Source organism: Hyposmocoma kahamanoa, unplaced genomic scaffold (assembly GCF_003589595.1).
Source record: "Hyposmocoma kahamanoa isolate Upper Pololo Valley unplaced genomic scaffold, ASM358959v1 99602, whole genome shotgun sequence".
NCBI classification, from domain to species: domain Eukaryota; kingdom Metazoa; phylum Arthropoda; class Insecta; order Lepidoptera; family Cosmopterigidae; genus Hyposmocoma; species Hyposmocoma kahamanoa.
Genome location: NW_020655962.1, coordinates 1 through 19,177, shown reverse-complemented (window position 1 = coordinate 19,177; position 19,177 = coordinate 1). Strand labels below are relative to the sequence as shown.

Below are 19,177 nucleotides of genomic sequence, written 5' to 3'. Positions count from 1 at the left end.
GGCTACTGTAACAAAGGTTTCGGTTCTAAATACCTTTTAAATACACATTTAATGATCCATACTGGAGAGAATTCCTATAAGTGCGATATTTGCAATAAACTTTTTGCAGCACAACATGAAGTTAAGAGTCATTTAATGGTCCATACAGGAGAGAGTCCCTACGAGTGTGACATTTGCAATAAACGTTTTGCAGCAAAATATACTCTTAAACGGCATGTAATGGTCCATACTGGAGGGAAACAACATAAGTGTGATCACTGTAACAAATCTTTTGTATATAAATCCAGTCATAAGGCACATTTAAGAACTCATACTGGAGAGAAACAGGTTTGCAAGAAAAGGGGAAAGTAAAACTCATATAATGGTCTATACAGTAGAAATAATACATGTGTGATATCTGCAATAAAATGACCTTAGGAAATTTGAACTTAAGTGTCCTTACAATGGCCCATACTAGTACAGACACCCAATCTTATACAAAGAAATGTCGAACTCGTAACTCTGTTTATTCAGACACTTATTTATTTTCATATTGCTATTTAATAGACGGTACCAAGTAAACCCTCAATGCGATTGTATTAATATTCATAATGACCCATAGATCTCTTGTTCAGGAGCTGATTATACAATAAGATATAATAAAATCGCAAAGAAGGCGTGTCTGAACTTTTCATGTTTTAAAGTAAATGTCAGTGCTAAATGTTACTTAGTTTTGAGAATAAATTCTAAGAAATGCCAACTATACAATGAATCGCAAACTAATCAATTAAAAAGTGTACCATTGAGAAACCTTTTATTTGTTATCTTTTCAACTTCAATGACAGTGACTGTTTTGTATCATAATTTTGTAAATGTATATTAATTAAACATTCCTATTCTAAAATTTTGTTTAAATAGCTTTGCACTAAACAATAAAAATCAACCAAAATTTTACAAAATGAACAGTGGCTGTTAGATGATTTATATAATTTATATTAGTAGCAATAAACTGTGGACTGCCTATTGACACTATGAAGTTCAGTATTGTTTATAAAGATGCTGCCAACAAGTATATTGCTACGTATGGGTGGCACCTAATGACCGTGACAATACATAAAATTCTTATCCGTTTTTTGTCGTCATCACAACCGTTGGTGATACAGAACAGACCAAGGACAGTCTTAACTGCACCTCGCCTTGTCCGTGGCAGACCTATATCAGTTGTATCCAAATTTTCCGTTACGTAGGGTAAGTGTTGAACAAACGTATATTATATGTGTTAGCCAGTGTTTAATCCTAAGTTAGCGCTTATCCGCAGACAAGACACGAGAGACAGACTCCTTATCATAATTTTAAATGCTAATATTGAATTGTAACTCGCTGTATAGAAGAAAAAGAAATGTAAGTCATTCTATTTCAACTATGTAACTCCGCTCTGATAGTGAACACCCACACCAACTGCTTTCGGCTTCTCCCTATAATATTAGGTGCACATAGTGAAAGGGGTTCACAATCAGCGGAGGTTCTCCAACATATTCTCACTGTGGACATTTATTCACAGGGTGTTATCCCACGGCTAGAATAGCTACCGTCGTCGTTTACGACCCTACTGCACCGCTCCAGCCTTCCTACTTGCCTAGGGCTTGGACGGAAACCACAACCCACAGACCCGGCGTTCCCCGATACGTACCAGAACCCCGGCGCTGCCTTATAGGGAAGGCCCCGCAGCCGCCACAGTGGCTAGGGGAATACCGAACTACGGAAGTGAAATCAGAAAGTTAGGCCCTTCGAACCACGGTTTATAAATTTTTAAATAAATACTTTTTATTTATTTGTTGTTGACAAATCGTATTTTATTTAGCACATCCTGGGTACGAACGTTACAAAGATAACACTGATGATTAATATATACTGTGGAAAACCCAGTACACAACCTGGACCAAGATACTATCGTTTTGTCTAGGGAGTGTAACTACCAGTGAGCGTGGAAGCACAGCGAGCCTTTTCCACTGTTGGCTACCTAGTTTGTAAGGTCAGGAACCGCTTTAGCGGATGAAACTATTACTATAACTTTTGCGCAGTTACTTCGAAAATAACACTTAAATATACCTAAATTGTGACTGATCTCATTGAAGAACTTAATAATACTTCTTTCTTTGAATTTTAACCCTTTTTCCTCAGTTTTTCAGCATTCTGCGGGGTCCAGCTAACTACCAGAGTCCCGCGGGATCAGAAACTTTAAATCCCGCACGTACTGAGATTATGCTGCAGGATTGTATTCCCTAATCAGGGAAAATCCCTCAAAGCAATATCAGGAGATTCGGGTCAACTCAGGTTTAAGAAATATTTACAAAACTTACCAGATACAGCAGAATGTACACAAATACAACTTCTAAAATACTTGCACTACTCGACTCAAATGATCAAATTAATCAATAAAAACCAAGTTTAAAATTGTTGTTAAAAACGTACTACGTACGTAATGTACGTTCGCCTTGTGAGAAGTTTCCCGCGCTTTTCCATCTATGTACAATGTGTGGATTTGCATTTTCGGCATATTTACAGAGGTCATTCTATATCCGAAACTGAACCCAAATCACTAAAAAAAATCGAAAAAAATTTCCTAAATTCTTATTTTTAATTTAATTGCAGTAACCACAGACATATAGGTATCTAAGTAAACATGCTTGATCCAAAGGTCATTGACTTGCACTACACGTGGCACAGGTACCGGCAATCATCAGAACAATGACCTATGCGCAGAAAATATGCATTAGATCTATTTGGTGGTAGGGTACGGGTAGGGACGAGGGGAGTATCGTATCGAGCGCGTGATTGGTAGATCATCAGTCGACCATGTGTGTTGCGTCTACGTTCCGCTGATATCGCGCGTACGTTCTAATTTCTGACGAAATGTCACGTGGTTTGGTATGTAAACAAGAGTTAGTGCAAAAAAAACCGCTACCATGTTCACCACATCCTGCATTACCATCAAGTGCGTTCTTATGGCATGATGTGAAACGTTTAGTTTACGCAGATTACGAGTGTCGAAGAATTGCGCGCAAAAATCGTCTTTGGTTTCTTTCTGCATTTTCTGTTGTGAAGAATGTGCTAAGTTGAAACGAAACTCTGCATAGCTGGTGGTGGCTCCGGTACGGAGCTACCCACCAGCTGTGGAGCTAGGTACTTCTACCAATACTTTCATGTAACCTAAAGTTTGTACACAAAAAATCTTTTTTCAGTCAACTTTTCTAACTAATGTAAATAATTAGTAAATTATAACAATACTAGTACATAAACATAATTTAAAAAATAGGTAAATAAGCGATCGAGAAAGATTAGGTATCCCTCGGTGAAGCGAGTGGCGGGGTCACTATCCTCCGCGGTGAATGCATTTGGGGACAATTTTGCAAAACTGTACTAGATACAATTAGCCAGAATATTCAACAGAATTTTTTTTAATATTCTTAGATGATTCAGCATTATTCCTATTATTAATTTCTTAAATATGGCGCGAATGCAAATCAACACACTGTATATCCATATTTTCCACATATAATTACATTCCATGATATTCAAGGATGGACAAAAATAATTATAAAAGTTTTCCTTAGACTTTTTTCCATCCTCTAAGAAGTTTTCCCGATAAAGAAACAAGTCTGTCAAAACACTTTTGGCTGAAACGTTTACCGCGAAATGCCAAGAGATATGTATAAGAAAAAAAAAACCTTATTTGGAATTAGAGGTGGGCGTTCAAACGAAAAGCTCTTAAAAAGGTCTGCTTTTTAAAATAAGCTTTTCATTTTAAGCGTAAGCGTTGATCACTGGTCAGTTCTATAGGTACTCAACAATTTCATTTTTTACAACGTGCTTAAGTATCAAGTAACGTCATCTATGTTTCATAAACAAATTAATTGAACATAACGTTGCAAGCGTTTTTAAACTTAAAGTCTATGCGCGTTAAAAGTCAATGTCTACAATGTTTTTATAAACGACTTTTTAAGCGTCAAACTAAGCGTTAGTGAAAAGCTCTTTTCCAAGCACGCTTTTTAAACGTACGTTTTAACGTTAAAAAAATAAGCAGTTTTTTCCATTTCAAAGGTACAACTACTAAAGTTATGCAACTTATGTTTATGAACGCTTTTAAACGCCAATGAACAAAATGTTAATATTAAACTATAATTCGTTTTTTTTACAAAATAACATCTTAAAACCTTTAGTGGTCTACTCTTGGGTTTCGCTATCAACACAACGTTGCAAGCTTTTTTTAACATACAAGTCAATGCGCTTCAACGTTTTCTAAACGATTTTGTTAGCTTCAAACTAAAGCCTAGTGTCCACTAGCCTGTGCGTTTAAGTGAAATGGCGTTTAAAAAAGCATAGCGTTTAAACGTTTAAAAAAATAAGCAGTTTTTCCATCTCTATTTGGAATGAATGGAAGACGTTTAATTTTTGTAATGGAAATCCAAGAAAGAAATTACTCTGTCTTGGCTGTATGGCGCATTAGTGCCTTTGCCTTTGCCAATGGAAAAAAACAGTATCAAAAAAAAGTTATTCGTTGACCATTGTTGACTATTAAGGTGGATTCACAATGCAAACATTCTGGCAATAAATTGCCGCAATTCATCTCGTTGCGCGATATGACCTTGAGTTGACCAATCAGGCGCTGCGATGCTTTTAACGCGTGAAGCAATTTAAAAGCTTGTTTCAAGTAAGCTTTTTATCACAAAACGCGGCAATACGAGCAACGACGAACTGTCACTGTCGTTTTTATGCAAGGATACGTTTTCTTTATAATTTGACATGTTTTTTGGGGATGGATTTGGATTGGATTGGATTCTGCATTTTAGCTGCTTAGCAAAGAGAATTTAAGCACCTGCTTAGTAGTAAAAATAAATTCACGGTGAGTGTTTTGTATTGTAAAAATTAGTATTTTTATGATTTTAAGATAGTTATCTGTTTAAATTTTTTCCCGTAAACTTCAGTTTATTTATTTTATTTCTTTCAGACAATCAACGGCGTTTCTTAAATAATATTTAACAAAATAAATTATATTTGTTTGTAAGGCCAATAACAGATCGCCCCGTGCTATTTAGAAGGTAGTCTGTAAAAAGAATTTAAGCATAAAAAAGTAGCAATTGTATCCACTAAGAAAAACCAAATAGTTAGTAGTAGACATAATATGGTGTATAGTTAGCTGGTTTGTCGAATTAAAATAGGGAATCCAACATAGGTACAAAATGGAAGAATAAATGGAATCGGCAAACGATGAGGCATGTTTATACCTAACGTCTTCCTTATTATTATTAACCTATAAACTAAACCTTTGTAAAGGTTAGTAAACTAGTATTATTAACCTATAAACACACCAACAAAACTCACAAACGTCAAAAATACGAGGTCTCTCAACAACTATTGTGCATTCGCGATCAAATCGCACTTCGCTATTGCCACCGCAATGCGTTAAACTGCCGCAATTCTATTGTGCCTCATTTCTGTATTGTGAATCCACCTTTACCTTTCGTTATTGTGTGACAGCGAATATGTTTACTTTTGTCGATTTCTCATACTTGTGTGTGCCCTTTATTGTATAGTGTGTGACCAGGGTGGCGAAGGTAACTTTTAAGTACTTATTACGTCTGATATAACCTTCATAAGGATGCGGTACCGATTCTCCGGATATATCTGGTGATTCGGTGCTGCTGCCGGCGTCGTTCCCAGCCCCTTTGGTCATGCCTGCATTTCGGTCCATCTGGCAAAACGTAGAATACGGAATAGTTCGATCTGTGAATATGAATTGGACAAAAGCACCGCAGACCATTATTTTTCAGCTGCCCTATCAAAACATGTTCTGTTTATGATAGTCTTCCATCTTGTTCCTCGTCCCGTAAATTTCCAGTTTCTTTTATCTGTTTTCACAAATCCCCTCTTAAATTTAATAAGTGATTTTATTAGTATTAACAAACTTAAATTATAAATCTTATTTATTTAAATATCTTTAATGGTGGTGGTATATTGTGTTATTTTCTATTATTTCAGATGCTGGAATAGACTACAGAGCAGTGTTAATTAATTAAACATTAAAAAAAGTGTGACTCCCATGACTGACTCGACATTGGTAAAATTCTTCAAAAGAAGCCAGAAACTTAAAAATACAATAGAGATTCATCTGTCTCATGGCCTGGCACTTGCCAACGATCACAAATTAGAAAATGATTGCCATAATTTTCATATTGTTTCTCTAAACAGACACTGCCCAAGTCCAAGCGGCCGACATATAGCAAATAATAATTACTGGGAAGACGGTATATAGGTACCTGAAAGAAAACACTCACGCCCGAGAAGTAATTATTAAATATTTTATTCAAAAATCTTATACATTTTATATTGGTTCCACATTTTGAAAATGATAGGAGTCAAAGTATTTCCTTTTTTTTACCCGACTCCACATACACGCAGGTATTCTCAAATGAGGTTTCATTACCTCTAACACCCCCTCTTAATGAAAACTTAATTAATAAATGTAAGGGGGGGGACCTCTTACTTATAAACAAAACTGAACTCAACACAGCCCTAGCATTATTCTAAATTTTTCAAAAAGCATTCTGTCAAGAGGTTTTGTAAAGATATCGGCTAACTGTTCCTTGCTATCAATGTACCTCAAAACGACAGCTCCTTTATGTACTTGTTCTCGGATATAATTGTGCCTAATATCTATGTGCTTAAGACGCTTTGAATCTAAACTCTCAGCTATTTTAATTGCACCCTGATTATCCTCGTACAAAATTGTGCTAGGCATTTTATCATACAAGAATGTATCTTCTAACATTTTACATAACCACGCAGCTTGAGTACAAGCTTGACTGAGTGCCATGTACTCAGCCTCAGTAGACGATAAAGCTACACACTGTTGCTTTTTAGAAAGCCAGCTTACAGTACACCCAAAAACTTTAAATACGTAACCAGTTGTAGACTTACGGTCTAGCAGGTCACCTGCCCAATCTGAATCTACATAACCTTCAATAAAAGAATCAGAATATTTTTTATGAAATATTAACCCTAACTCCATAGTTCCTTTTAAATAACGTAAAACTCTTTTAATAGCTGTCCATAATTCTTCAGAAGCGCAAGATTGGTAACGACTCAGTATTGACATACTATTAGCTAAATCTGGTCTCGTGGCTAACATACAATACATAATTGCACCGATAGCTTTTCTACATTTAATTTCGATGGCTTCGTTTTCAGACATATGTAATTTCAGTAAACTGTGTTTTACACTTTGGTCCATCGGTGTGGACACCGGCTTACACTCATGCATGTTAAATTTCCGTAATAATCCTGCGATATATTCTGTTTGGCTTAAAACTGTATGGTCACCGTTCTGTAACACATTTATGCCAAGATAGCACTTAGCAATACCTAGATCTTTAACTTTAAAACATTTCTGTAAATAGTTCTTTATATTGAGCAATTCATTATTGTCTGTCGACATAATTAGGAAATCATCGACGTACACCAGGAAATAAGTTTTAATACTGTTACTCACTTTATAATAAAAACAATAATCATTTTTACTGGCTGTAAAACCATATTTTCTTAAAGTGTCATCTAATGTGTCATACCAATACTTAGGCGACTTTTTAAGACCGTACAGAGCTCGATTTAATTTACATACTTTATCACTTTCTATATTAAAATTCACAGGCAAACTCACATACACAAGTTCATTTATCTTACCATTAAGGAAAGCCGTACAGACGTCCATTTGATGCTGTTTAATTCCCAATTTCACACTTATTGCAACAAACATTCTGAAAGTTGTGAGCTGTGCGACCGGCGAGTAAACTTCGGATGCCGATACAAATTCTTTTTGTTTGAAACCACGAGCTACTAAACGCGCCTTAAAAAACTTATTTCCGTCTTCGCCTTTCTTTATTTTAAAAAGCCATTTGGTATCAACTGGCTTGCAATCAGCCGGCTTGGGAACAACAGTCCACGTGTTATTCTCCGCAAGGGATGATATTTCCTTCTCCATTGCATCAATCCACTTATCAGCTTCATTGCCGTTAATTGCTTCTTCATAAGACTTAGGTTCAAATACTTCGGCAAAATGAAGTACACTATACATTTCTGAGTCTTCATATCTTTGTGGTGGTCGAATCTTACTACGATCTCTCAATCTCCTTTGTTCGTTTTGTTGACTTTGCTCGATATCAATTGTTTCTACAGATTCTTCGTTGGTAACTGTTTCGAGTTGACTATTATTTATTCTTGTTTCCATCCTTTCAACCTCTACTTCTTTTTCATTTTCCTCAATTTCACAATTATTACTATCAGTAGAGTCAATTACGCGTGAACTCGGCCGTTCCGTCTTTGTTTCTTCGATATCTGTATTTGACAGCAAAATTATATCCCTGGTCAAAATAACATCGTCTTTTTCAGGAACATAAACACGATATCCTTTTACATTTTCTTCATATCCCACAAATATTCCAATCGCGTTCTTATCGTCCCACTTCTTACGAATTTCCTTCGGAATGTGAAAAGAAACACGATTGCCAAAAACTTGAAAAGTATTAAAATCAACTGATTTGTTTGTCCAAAGTTCAAACGGTGTTTTTTTCTTTACGGGACTTGGGCCAGTTCTATTTAGTACATAAATGGCTGTATTCACAGCTTCTGCCCAAAATCTCTTGGTCATTGACTTTGCTTTCAACATTGTTCTGGCAGCTTCTACAATTGTGCGCATTTCCCGTTCAGCCCTACCGTTTTGTTGAGGCGTGTACCTTATAGAGTTTTGATGTACGATTCCATATTTATTCAACATTTTACATACCTCATTGTTGACAAATTCTGTTCCGTTATCCGTCCTTAATATTTTTAATTTGTATCCAGTCTGTTTTTCTACTAGAGCAATAAAATTGTCAATGCAGTTTTTAACTTCGTACTTGTTTTTGATGAAATATACTTTTCTGAAATTACTGTAATCATCTTTGAACAGAAGAAAATATTTAGAACCACCAATAGATGAAACTTCCATAGGACCGCAGAGGTCGGCATGTACTAACTCACACGGAGAATTTGCACGATTTTCACTACGTATAAAGATATCTCTATGTTGTTTACCAGCACAGCAACTTTCACAAACAGCAATTGAAATATTTTTGTAAATTACACCGTGCTCTGACAGTACATTTTTGATTTGTGTCAAATTTTGATGTGCTAGTCTGTCATGCCAGTCAATCAAATCCAGAACAACATTACTTGAAGGAGGTTGGTTATACAAACGAAAAATCATTTTAAACAGATTTCCATTTCGCTCAGCAATAGCCTTAACAGACCCTTCAGAATCTATTATTTTACACAATTTACTATCAATAATTGTACTGTACCCTTTATCTACAGCTCTACTTACTGAGAATAAGTTTACCTTTAAATCCGGCACATACAAAACATTTGATATAGTGGTTTCTATCCACTGGTTACCATTGTAAGCTTCTAACCTAATACACCCAATACCTTTTATCGACAGCATTGATCCGTCGCCTATTTTAACAGTTTTATTCTTTTCTGTAGTTAATTCAATGAACATGTCCTTGTCTTTACACATATGTTCTGATGCTCCAGAGTCCATAAACCACTCAACTAGGTTGTTATCCGTTGTTCCAACAAATGCGTTAGCTGCTTGACAGTTATATGTGCATCCGTGTTCTTTGTCACGACCTCGGTTGCCTCCTCTATTTGCAAACTTGTGTAAGTTGAATCTACATTCATTCGCAAAGTGGCCAAACTTTCCACAATAATGGCATTTTATGCCCGCTTTGCAATACCTTGTTTCATGACCGGATCGGTTGCATTTTTGGCAAGTAACGGAAACTATATTTACGTGATTGCAAAGGATGAGATCGCATTGCTAACGCTTGCATTGGCACGTTTTCTTTTAATCTGTGCTCTTCAAGCAGCAGTCTAGACGTGAGTTCATTCAAAGTTTGATATTCTCGGGGTACTGATTCCCATGCAGTGACAAAATGATTGTAGACCGCAGGTAGTGACGTTATTATTTTTGTTATCATCATAGTCTCAGATATATTTTCTTTGTTTTCTGCAAGTTTGTTACGTATTTCCTCGAGCTTTGCGACAAACATACATATACCTTCTTCTTCATATTTGATAGAGAAAAATTTCTGCTGTAGTAAATGAGTATCTATATTCGTTTTAGGCTCAAAAACAGATTTCAATTTTGTAAACATTTGGTATGCCGTTTTGCATGATAGGACCAAGTTCATAGTTCCCTCCTCTAATCTATTTATAATGATTTCTTGTGCTTTTGCATCTTTGTCGAGAAACTTTTCATCCGGATTGTCTTTTTCTTTTTCAATATTAGAATATATTTGCTTAGCTTTTAACAATATTTCGATTTGAAATTTCCAGACCACAAAATTAGAGCCATTAGTTCTAAGTTTCACATTGCAGGACTCCATTTTGAATTTTCTTCTTCTTCTTCTTCTTACCTTCTCGTATTTCAAAATTTCAACCGCTTAGTTACGTTATTTATTTATTTATTAGTGCCTTCTTATAGCCCATAACCTGAAAGAAAACACTCACGCCCGAGAAGTAATTATTAAATATTTTATTCAAAAATCTTATACATTTTATATTGGTTCCACATTTTGAAAATGATAGGAGTCAAAGTATTTCCTTTTTTTTTACCCGACTCCACATACACGCAGGTATTCTCAAATGAGGTTTCATTACCTCTAACAGTACCTATACCAATCACCATAATTTTTGTAAATAAATAATTTTACAAAACTGACACTGGCGCAAGCCATGAACTTCAAAGTGGAAGCAAGTGAATTAGAAAACAGCCCTATGGATTTATATGTGAATGTCCACATTAAACAAGAGCCAGTTGGTGTTACAGAAGAAGAACAAAGGAAAATGGAGGAGCCGGAACTGTATGCAGATCATGAAATTAAGGAAGAATTGGTTGTAGGACCTGTGGTGTTGCAGCCTACTGATTTAGCTCAAACAAGATACATGCAGAACACACCTGATGGGTTGAATGTTGATACTCGACCTAACAAATGTGATAGCAACACTAAATGTTATACAGGTAAATACCATCTTAAGCTTCATAAAATAACTCGTACCGGAGAGAAGACGAACCAAAATTTAAGCACTCAGACAGGAAAGAAACAGTACAAATGTGATTATTGCAATAAATGTTTTGCAACAAAATCTCTTGCTAAACATCATATAATGGTGCATACTGGAGAGAAACCATATAAATGTGACCACTGTAACAAGGCTTTTGCTTCTAAATACTATTTAAATACACATTTTTTAACAATTCATACAGAAGAGAAACCGTACGAGTGTGATTTTTGCAATAAACATTTTGCAACAAAACCTCAAGTTAAGACTCATATAATAATGGTTCATACTGGAGAGAAACCATTCAAATGTGACCACTGTCACAAGGTTTTTGCTTTTAAACATCATTTGAATGCACATTTAAAGATTCATGTGAAAAAGAAACCATACAAATGTGAGTACTGTAACAAAGGTTTTGCTTCTAAATACCCTTTAAATACACATTTAATGGTTCATACTGGAGAAAAACCCTACATGTGTGCTATTTGCAATAAACGTTTTAGAGCAAAACGTCAAGTTAAGCGTCATATAAAGGTCCATACTGGAGAGAAACCATATAAATGTGACCACTGTAATAAGGCTTTTGCTTCTAAATATCATTTAAATACACATTTTTTAACTATTCATACAGGAGAGAAACCCTATGTGTGTGATATTTGCAATAAACATTTTGCAACAAAATGTCAAGTTAATAATCATATTATTATCCATACTGGAGAGAAACCATTCAAATGTGACCACTGTCACAAGGTTTTTGCATTTAAAAGTCATTTAAATGGACATTTAAAGACTCATATGGAAAAGAAACCGTACACATGTAACTTCTGTAACAAAGGTTTTGCTTTTAAATACCCTTTAAATACACATTTAATGATTCATACTGGAGAGAAACCCTATGTGTGTGCTATTTGCAATAAACGTTATAGAGCAAAACATCAACTTAATCGTCATATAAAGGTCCATACTGGAGAGACACCATACAAATGTGACTACTGTCACAAAGTTTTTGTTTTTAAACAGCATTTAAATGCACATTTAACTATTCATACAGGAGAGAAACCATATGAGTGTGATATTTGCAATACACGTTTTGCAGCAAAATATCAAGTCAAGAATCATAAGATAATGATCCATACTGGAGAGAAACCACACAAATGTGACCACTGTCCCAAAGTTTTTGCTTTTAAACACTATTTAAATGCACATTTAAAGATTCATGTGAAAAACAAAACTATACAAATGTGACTAAGTGTAACAAATGTTTTGCTTCTAAGTATAGTTAAAAGCACGTCAAGCTTGACTAGAGATGGGTCATGGATAAATATAATTGGGATAAATATTCAGTATAAAGATAAATATCGATAAATATCCATACTTATCTTTACGAGTAAAAATGGATAAATATCCATATTTATCCATTTTTACTCGATATTTATCCAAGAACGTGGATAAATATTTTTTTATCGTGGTTTATTATTTATTACTAAAACAAAGTATATTTTTAAGCTTAATTATAAAAGTTGATACAATTTAGTAGCATGTACGTATATTACTTGTTATACCTTTTTTTCTATACACAGTGATAAAAAGAATATATGTTTAAGTTTAATCTAGTTTAAATTAAATCCCTGTATTTTTGCGTGAATCTTATTATTTTTTAAATGCGTAGTTTGTTAAAAAAATTCTCTGCTCACAATATTAAACAGTTGTGTAACATTTTGTATGGATTTTTTTTTCAAATTACTGAGTTGGTCCATTATTGTACAGAGTGCCTTTGAGTATTTTGAGTGCCCGCGAGTGCCTTTGAGTGCCAGCGAGTGCCCGCAAGTACTTTTGAGTGCCAGCGAGTGCGGGCAGTGATAGGCGGAGGGGAGGAGATGTTGAAAATTCGAAAAAATAACCTCAAAATTATATATTTTCGCACCAAATGCACGGGAAAAAGAGTAAAAAATGTAAGAATGAGGGGAAGGGGGGGGGGGGGGACTCACGCCCACGAGTTTCAAAGTAAGAATATTAATAGTTTTCGAGAAAAAAAATTGTGAAAAATAACCTCAAACTCCTATTTTGACGTTTAGTGCACACACGGTCTCCAATATCTACCTATATCGATCCAATTCGTTTTTGCACAAAAAGACTTCCGCGTTTGTATCAAAAAACCTAACTTAACCTAAATAATCCTATTCGTTTATGTCCAGAGGGACTTCCGCGTTTGTACAGGGTCAAGAGCACGTCAAGCTTGACACTTAAGACTTAAATCCAACTCTATGCCGCTTACGATAAGAACGGTCCAAAGTACAAAGTGTCAAGCTTGACGTGCTCTTGACTGTACAAAAAAAAACCTAACTTAACCTAAATAATCCAATTCGTTTCTGCCCAGAGGGACTTCCGCGTTTGTATAAAAAATACTTAACTTAACCTAAATGACCCAATTCGTTTCTGCCCAGAGGGACTTCCGCGTTTGTATAAAAAAAACTTTTTTTTTTTGTTAATCCGGGGGAATCTGCTTACAGATACCCCGGCCCCGCAGGGGCAGAGCCGGGGTTATGTGGGACTGGGCTGAACCCTGAAGGGGAGCAGCCCGACCGCACTAAACCCCCGGAGTGTTCCTCCTCTCCGCTGTAGGTGGGGGTACGGGTACGCTGTTGCACTCGTCCGCGCCCCCACCAGCGGCTGACCCTGGCGGGGTCGCGGAGGACAGGACGAGCGGCAACGACACACCGACACGTCTCTCCCCCCGCGACCCTCCTCCTCGCGCATCCGCGCGGTCCCGCTGGCCCAAACGAGCCCCGCGCGAAACGCCCTCCTCCTCGGGCCATCCTACCACCATCGGCCGCCCGTGGTTTCCTCTTAGCTTCACCGTGGGATGAAATCGACCACGGCTACTAGAGCCCCCCCGCCACGACAAGGCGGGAACCCCTTCGGGGGTATTAAAAAAAAAAAAAAAAAAAACCTAACTTAACTTATTAATCCAATTCGTTTCTGCCCAGAGGGACTTCCACGCTTGTATAAAAAAAATGTAACCTAACCTGAATAATCCAATTTCTTTCTGCCCAGAGGGACTTCCGCGTTTGTATACAAAAAACCTAACTTAATCTAAATAATCCAATTCGTTTCTGCCTAGAGGGACTTCCGCGTTTGTATAAAAAAAATGTAACCTAACCTGAATAATCCAATTTGTTTCTGCCCAGAGGGACTTCCGCGTTTGTATACAAAAAACCTAACTTAACCTAAATAATCCAATTCGTTTCTGCCCAGAAGGACTTTCGCGATTGTAATTTAAAAAACCTATGTTGTTGATCGTTGTTACATAACGAACAACAACATAAACACGCAATAAAAACACTGTAAATGGCTAAAACGCGTACCGTGAAAAGCCAAGAGAAATAAGAAAAAAAACAAACACGATAAATGACGTTGCGTTTTATTGTTGAAATTACGAAATTGTTATAGAATTATCATTATTGTTTCAAAGTCATTTCAAAGTAACCTTCTTAAGAAATAATATTTTAATATAATGTAAATGCTATTAAATAGTGTTTAAAAAAAAATTTTCAAAATTTAAACAACACATGATATCATTACAGTGGAATGTCGAAACGCAAGACATTGAATTGCGTCCGCGTGCTTTTTTGCCATAATTTTCGGATTAGGTAATTGTCAAATGCGTTTTTTTGCTTTAATTTTCACGATTTCAAAAATAATTTTCTCGAAAACCTTTGGCATTCTGAAACTGAAAATTTGTGGAGAGGTTCATTTGTCATGTGGAGAGAGATTAATTTGAACGCCCAACTCGATCCATCACTTCATCGCCCGTCTACTTCTCGATTTCATCGCCCGTCACGTATACTAAAGTTGAGCCAAAAAAAGATTTAATCTGGCAACTGGGAACACGGAATGTACCTTTTTCGCCTTTTTCAATCGCCATAATAATTTTTGTAAATGGATAATTTTACAAAACTGATGCTGGCTCAAGCCATGACCGTCAAGGTGGAAGCAAGTGCATTAGTTATCAGCCCTGTGGATTTACATACGAATGTCCACATTAAACAAGAGCCAGTTGGTGCTGCAGAAGAAGAACAAAGGAATATGGAGGAGGAGGATCTGTATGCTGATCATGAAATCAAGGAAGAATTGGCCATAGGACCTGTGGTGTTGCAGCCTACTGATTTAGCTCAAGCAAGATACATGCAGAACACACCTGATGGGTTGAAAGTTGATACTCGACCATACAAATGTGATACTAACACTAAATGTTATACAGGGAAATACCATCTTAAGCTTCATAAAATAACTCGTACCAGAGAGAAGACGAACCAAAATTTAAGCACTCAGACAGGAAAGAAACGGCACAAATGTGATATTTGCAATAAATGTTTTGCAACAAAATATTGTGTTAAGCAGCATATAATGGTGCATACTGGAGAGAAGCCATATAAATGTGACCACTGTAACAAAGTTTTTGTTTATAAATGCAATTTAAATACCCATTTAAAGATTCACATGAGAGAGACGCCATATAAATGTGACCACTGTAACAAAGTTTTTGCTTATAAATGCAATTTAAATACACATTTAAAGACTCACATGAGAGAGAAACCATACAAATGTGTCTACTGTAATAAAAGTTATGCGTCTAAATATAACTTAAATAGACATTTAATTGTTCATACTAGAGACAAACCCTATGAGTGTGATATTTGCAGTAAACATTTTGCAACAAAATATACTCTTAAGTGTCATATAATGGCCCATACTGGAAAGAAACCACATAAATGTCACCACTGTAACAAAGTTTTTGCTTATAAATGCAATTTAAGTGCACATTTAAAGATTCATACAGGAAAGAAACCATACAATTGTGACCACTGTAACAGAGATTTTGCTTGTAAACAGTATTTAAAGACACATTTAAAGATTCATGTGGAGAAGGTACCATACAAACGTGACCACTGCAGCAAAGGTTTTGCTTGTAAACGGTATTTGAAGACACACTTAAAGATTCATGTGGACGAGGAAAAGATTCACGTGGCCGAGGAATCATACAAATGTGACTACTGTAATAAAAGTTATGCGTATAAATATAACTTAAATAGACATTTAATTGTTCATACTAGAGACAAACCCTATGAGTGTGATATTTGCAGTAATCATTTTGCAACAAAATATACTCTTAAGTGTCATATAATGGCCCATACTGGAAAGAAACCACATAAATGTTACCATTGTAACAAAACTTTTGCTTATAAATGCCATTTAAGTAGACATTTAAAGATGCATACAGGAAAGAAATGCAAATGTGACCACTGTAACAAAGGTTTCCCTTCTAAACACTATTTAAATACACACTTACTGATTTATATGGGAAAGAAACCATACAAATGTGACCAGTGTAACAAAGGTTTTACTTCTAAATGGTATTTAAAGACACATTTAAAGAATCATGTGGACAAGAAACAATACATATGTGACCACTGTAACAAGGGTTTTACTTCTAAATGGTATTTAAAGACACATTTAAAGAATCATGTAGACAAGGAACGATACATATGTGACCACTGTAACAAAGGTTTTACTTCTAAATGGTATTTAAAGACACATTTAAAGAATCATGTGGACTAGGAACCATACAAATGTGACCACTGTAACAAAGGTTTCCCTTCTAAATACTATTTAAATACACATTTACTGATCCACATGAGAGAGAAACCAAACAAATGTGACCACTGTAATCAAATTTGTGTCTAAATATAACTTAAATAGACATTTAATTATTCATACTGGAGAGAAACCCTATGAGCGTGATATTTGCAATAAACATTTTGCAACAAAATATACTCTTAAGTGTCATATAATGGTCCATACTGGAAATAAACCATATAAATGTGATCACTGTGACAAATCTTTTGTCTGTAAAGCACATTGTGAATCACATTCAAAGATTCGTACAGAAGTGAAACCATACAAATGTGGCCACTGTTACTAAGTTTTTGCTTATAAATGCAATTTAAATACACATTTAAAGATTCATACTTGAGAGAAACCATACAAATGTGACCACTGAAACAAAGGTTTTGCTTGTGAACAGTATTCAGAGGCACATTTAAAACTACATGTGGATGAGGAACCATAGAAAAGTGACCACTGCAACAAAGGTTTTGCTTGTAAACGGTATTTAAAGACACATTTAAAGATTCATTTGGACGAGGAACCATAGAAATGTGACCACTGCAACAAAGGTTTTGCTTGTAAACAGTATTTAAAGACACATTTAAAGATTCATGTGTATGAGGAACCATAGAAATGTGACCACTGAAACAAAGGTTTTGCTTGTAAACAGTATTTAAGACAGATTTAAAGATTCATGTGGACGAGAACTCATAGATATGTGACCACTGCAACAAAGGTTTTGCTTGTGAACGGTATTCAAAGGCACATTTAAAACTACATGTGGATGAGGAACCATAGAAAAGTGACCACTGCAACAAAGGTTTTGCTTGTAAACGGTATTTAAAGACACATTTAAAGATTCATTTGGACGAGAAACCATAGAAATGTGACCACTGCAACAAAGGTTTTGCTTGTAAACAGTATTTAAAGACACATTTGAAGATTCATGTGGATGAGGAACCATAGAAATGTGACCACTGTAACAAAGGTTTTGCTTGTAAACGGTATTTAAAGACACATTTAAAGATTCATGTGGATGAGGAACCATAGAAATGTGACCACTGTAACAAAGGTTTTGCTTGTAAACGGTATTTAAAGACACATTTGAAGATTCGTGTGGACAAGGAACCATACAAATGGACCACTGTAACAAAGGTTTTGCTTGTAAACAGTATTTAAAAACACATTTAAAGCTACACGTGGATGAGGAACCATAGAAATGTGACCACTGTAACACAGGTTTTGCTTGTGAATGGTATTCAAAGGCACATTTAAAACTACATGTGGATGAGTAACCATAGAAAAGTGACCACTGTAACAAAGGTTTTGCTTGTGAACGGTATTCAAAGGCACATTTAAAGCTACATGTGGACGAGGAACCATAGAAATGTGACCACTGTCACAAAGGTTTTACTCCTGAATGTCAATTAATTAAACATTTAATGATTCATACTGGAGATAAACTATACGAGTGTGAAATTTGCAATAAACATTTTGCAGCAAAATATAATCTTAAGCTTCATTTAATGGTCCATACTGGAGAGAACCACTTAAATGTCATCACTGTGACAAATCTTTTGCCTGTAAAGCACATTGTGAATCACATTCAAAGATTCATACTGGAGAGAAACCATACAAATGTGACCACTGTAACAAGGATTTTTCTCGTAAATACAATTTTAATGTACCTACATTTAAGGACTCGTACAGGAGAGAAGCTACAAATATCTACAAATGTTTTAAAAGGTAATTTCAGAGTACAGAGTACTAAAAAAACCGACCTCAAAAGTACGTGGAATTACGTCTATTTGCTAAGTTTTATTGAAATATCACCTAGTTCGCCACTATACAGGACTTGACACTGGAGATAATAAAAATCCGTTCTCGCTACTCAAAGTATATTGAGAGAAAAACGACGAACGTCATCACGAACATCACATTAAAGTTGAGCTCCTATTATAAATTGAAGATTATAGTTTTTACTGAACAGTTTTTATCGGTAGCTGTAGTATTGTGTTACTACTTGTGTTGGTGATGATAATTAATAATCAGTGCAATTGGAATACAGTGATTTGTAACGAAATTATCGAAATAATTACTGTGCAAAAGTGTAAATCTACCGTCCATTGCAACGTTGTTAAACCGTCACAGTTACTTCCAAGCGACTTTCATGGTTGTGTGAAGTGCTGTTGGTTTACAATCGCGTGCTTCAACTTCTGCAACGTCACGTCGCTGTCTAACGTCTGCTCATAAATTGAACTGCAGATTGCATATTTTACTTAAATCTCTACTCAGTCTCCAGGTTGTAATTACAACAAGAAAAAAAAAATGATTTGCACCGGATGTAATAATGGAAGGCTAGATGACAACA

At 35.6% G+C, this 19,177-nt stretch overlaps 2 protein-coding genes across 4 annotated transcripts; both read left to right on the top strand.

Annotated features, from left to right (window-relative positions):
• The first annotated feature begins 4,866 nt into the window (after window positions 1-4,866).
• LOC113239131 (gastrula zinc finger protein XlCGF57.1-like) lies at window positions 4,867-12,493 on the top strand. 3 transcript variants are annotated; one of them, XM_026475998.1, is made up of 3 exons: window positions 4,867-4,882; window positions 6,019-6,292; window positions 10,746-12,493. In XM_026475998.1, the coding sequence occupies exon 3, from the start codon at window positions 10,813-10,815 to the stop codon at window positions 12,382-12,384; it is 1,572 nt and encodes a 523-aa protein (XP_026331783.1). In that variant the 5' UTR covers window positions 4,867-4,882; window positions 6,019-6,292; window positions 10,746-10,812; the 3' UTR covers window positions 12,385-12,493. The 3 variants fall into 3 exon arrangements, with proteins under 3 accessions (XP_026331783.1, XP_026331781.1, XP_026331782.1); XM_026475996.1 differs by lacking the exon at window positions 4,867-4,882 and adding an exon at window positions 5,403-5,594; XM_026475997.1 differs by lacking the exon at window positions 4,867-4,882 and adding an exon at window positions 5,403-5,866.
• Window positions 12,494-14,926: 2,433 nt separating this feature from the next.
• LOC113239130 (zinc finger protein OZF-like) lies at window positions 14,927-18,242 on the top strand. Its single transcript, XM_026475995.1, has one exon. The coding sequence runs from the start codon at window positions 15,079-15,081 to the stop codon at window positions 16,756-16,758; it is 1,680 nt and encodes a 559-aa protein (XP_026331780.1). The 5' UTR covers window positions 14,927-15,078; the 3' UTR covers window positions 16,759-18,242.
• The last annotated feature ends 935 nt before the right edge of the window (window positions 18,243-19,177 follow it).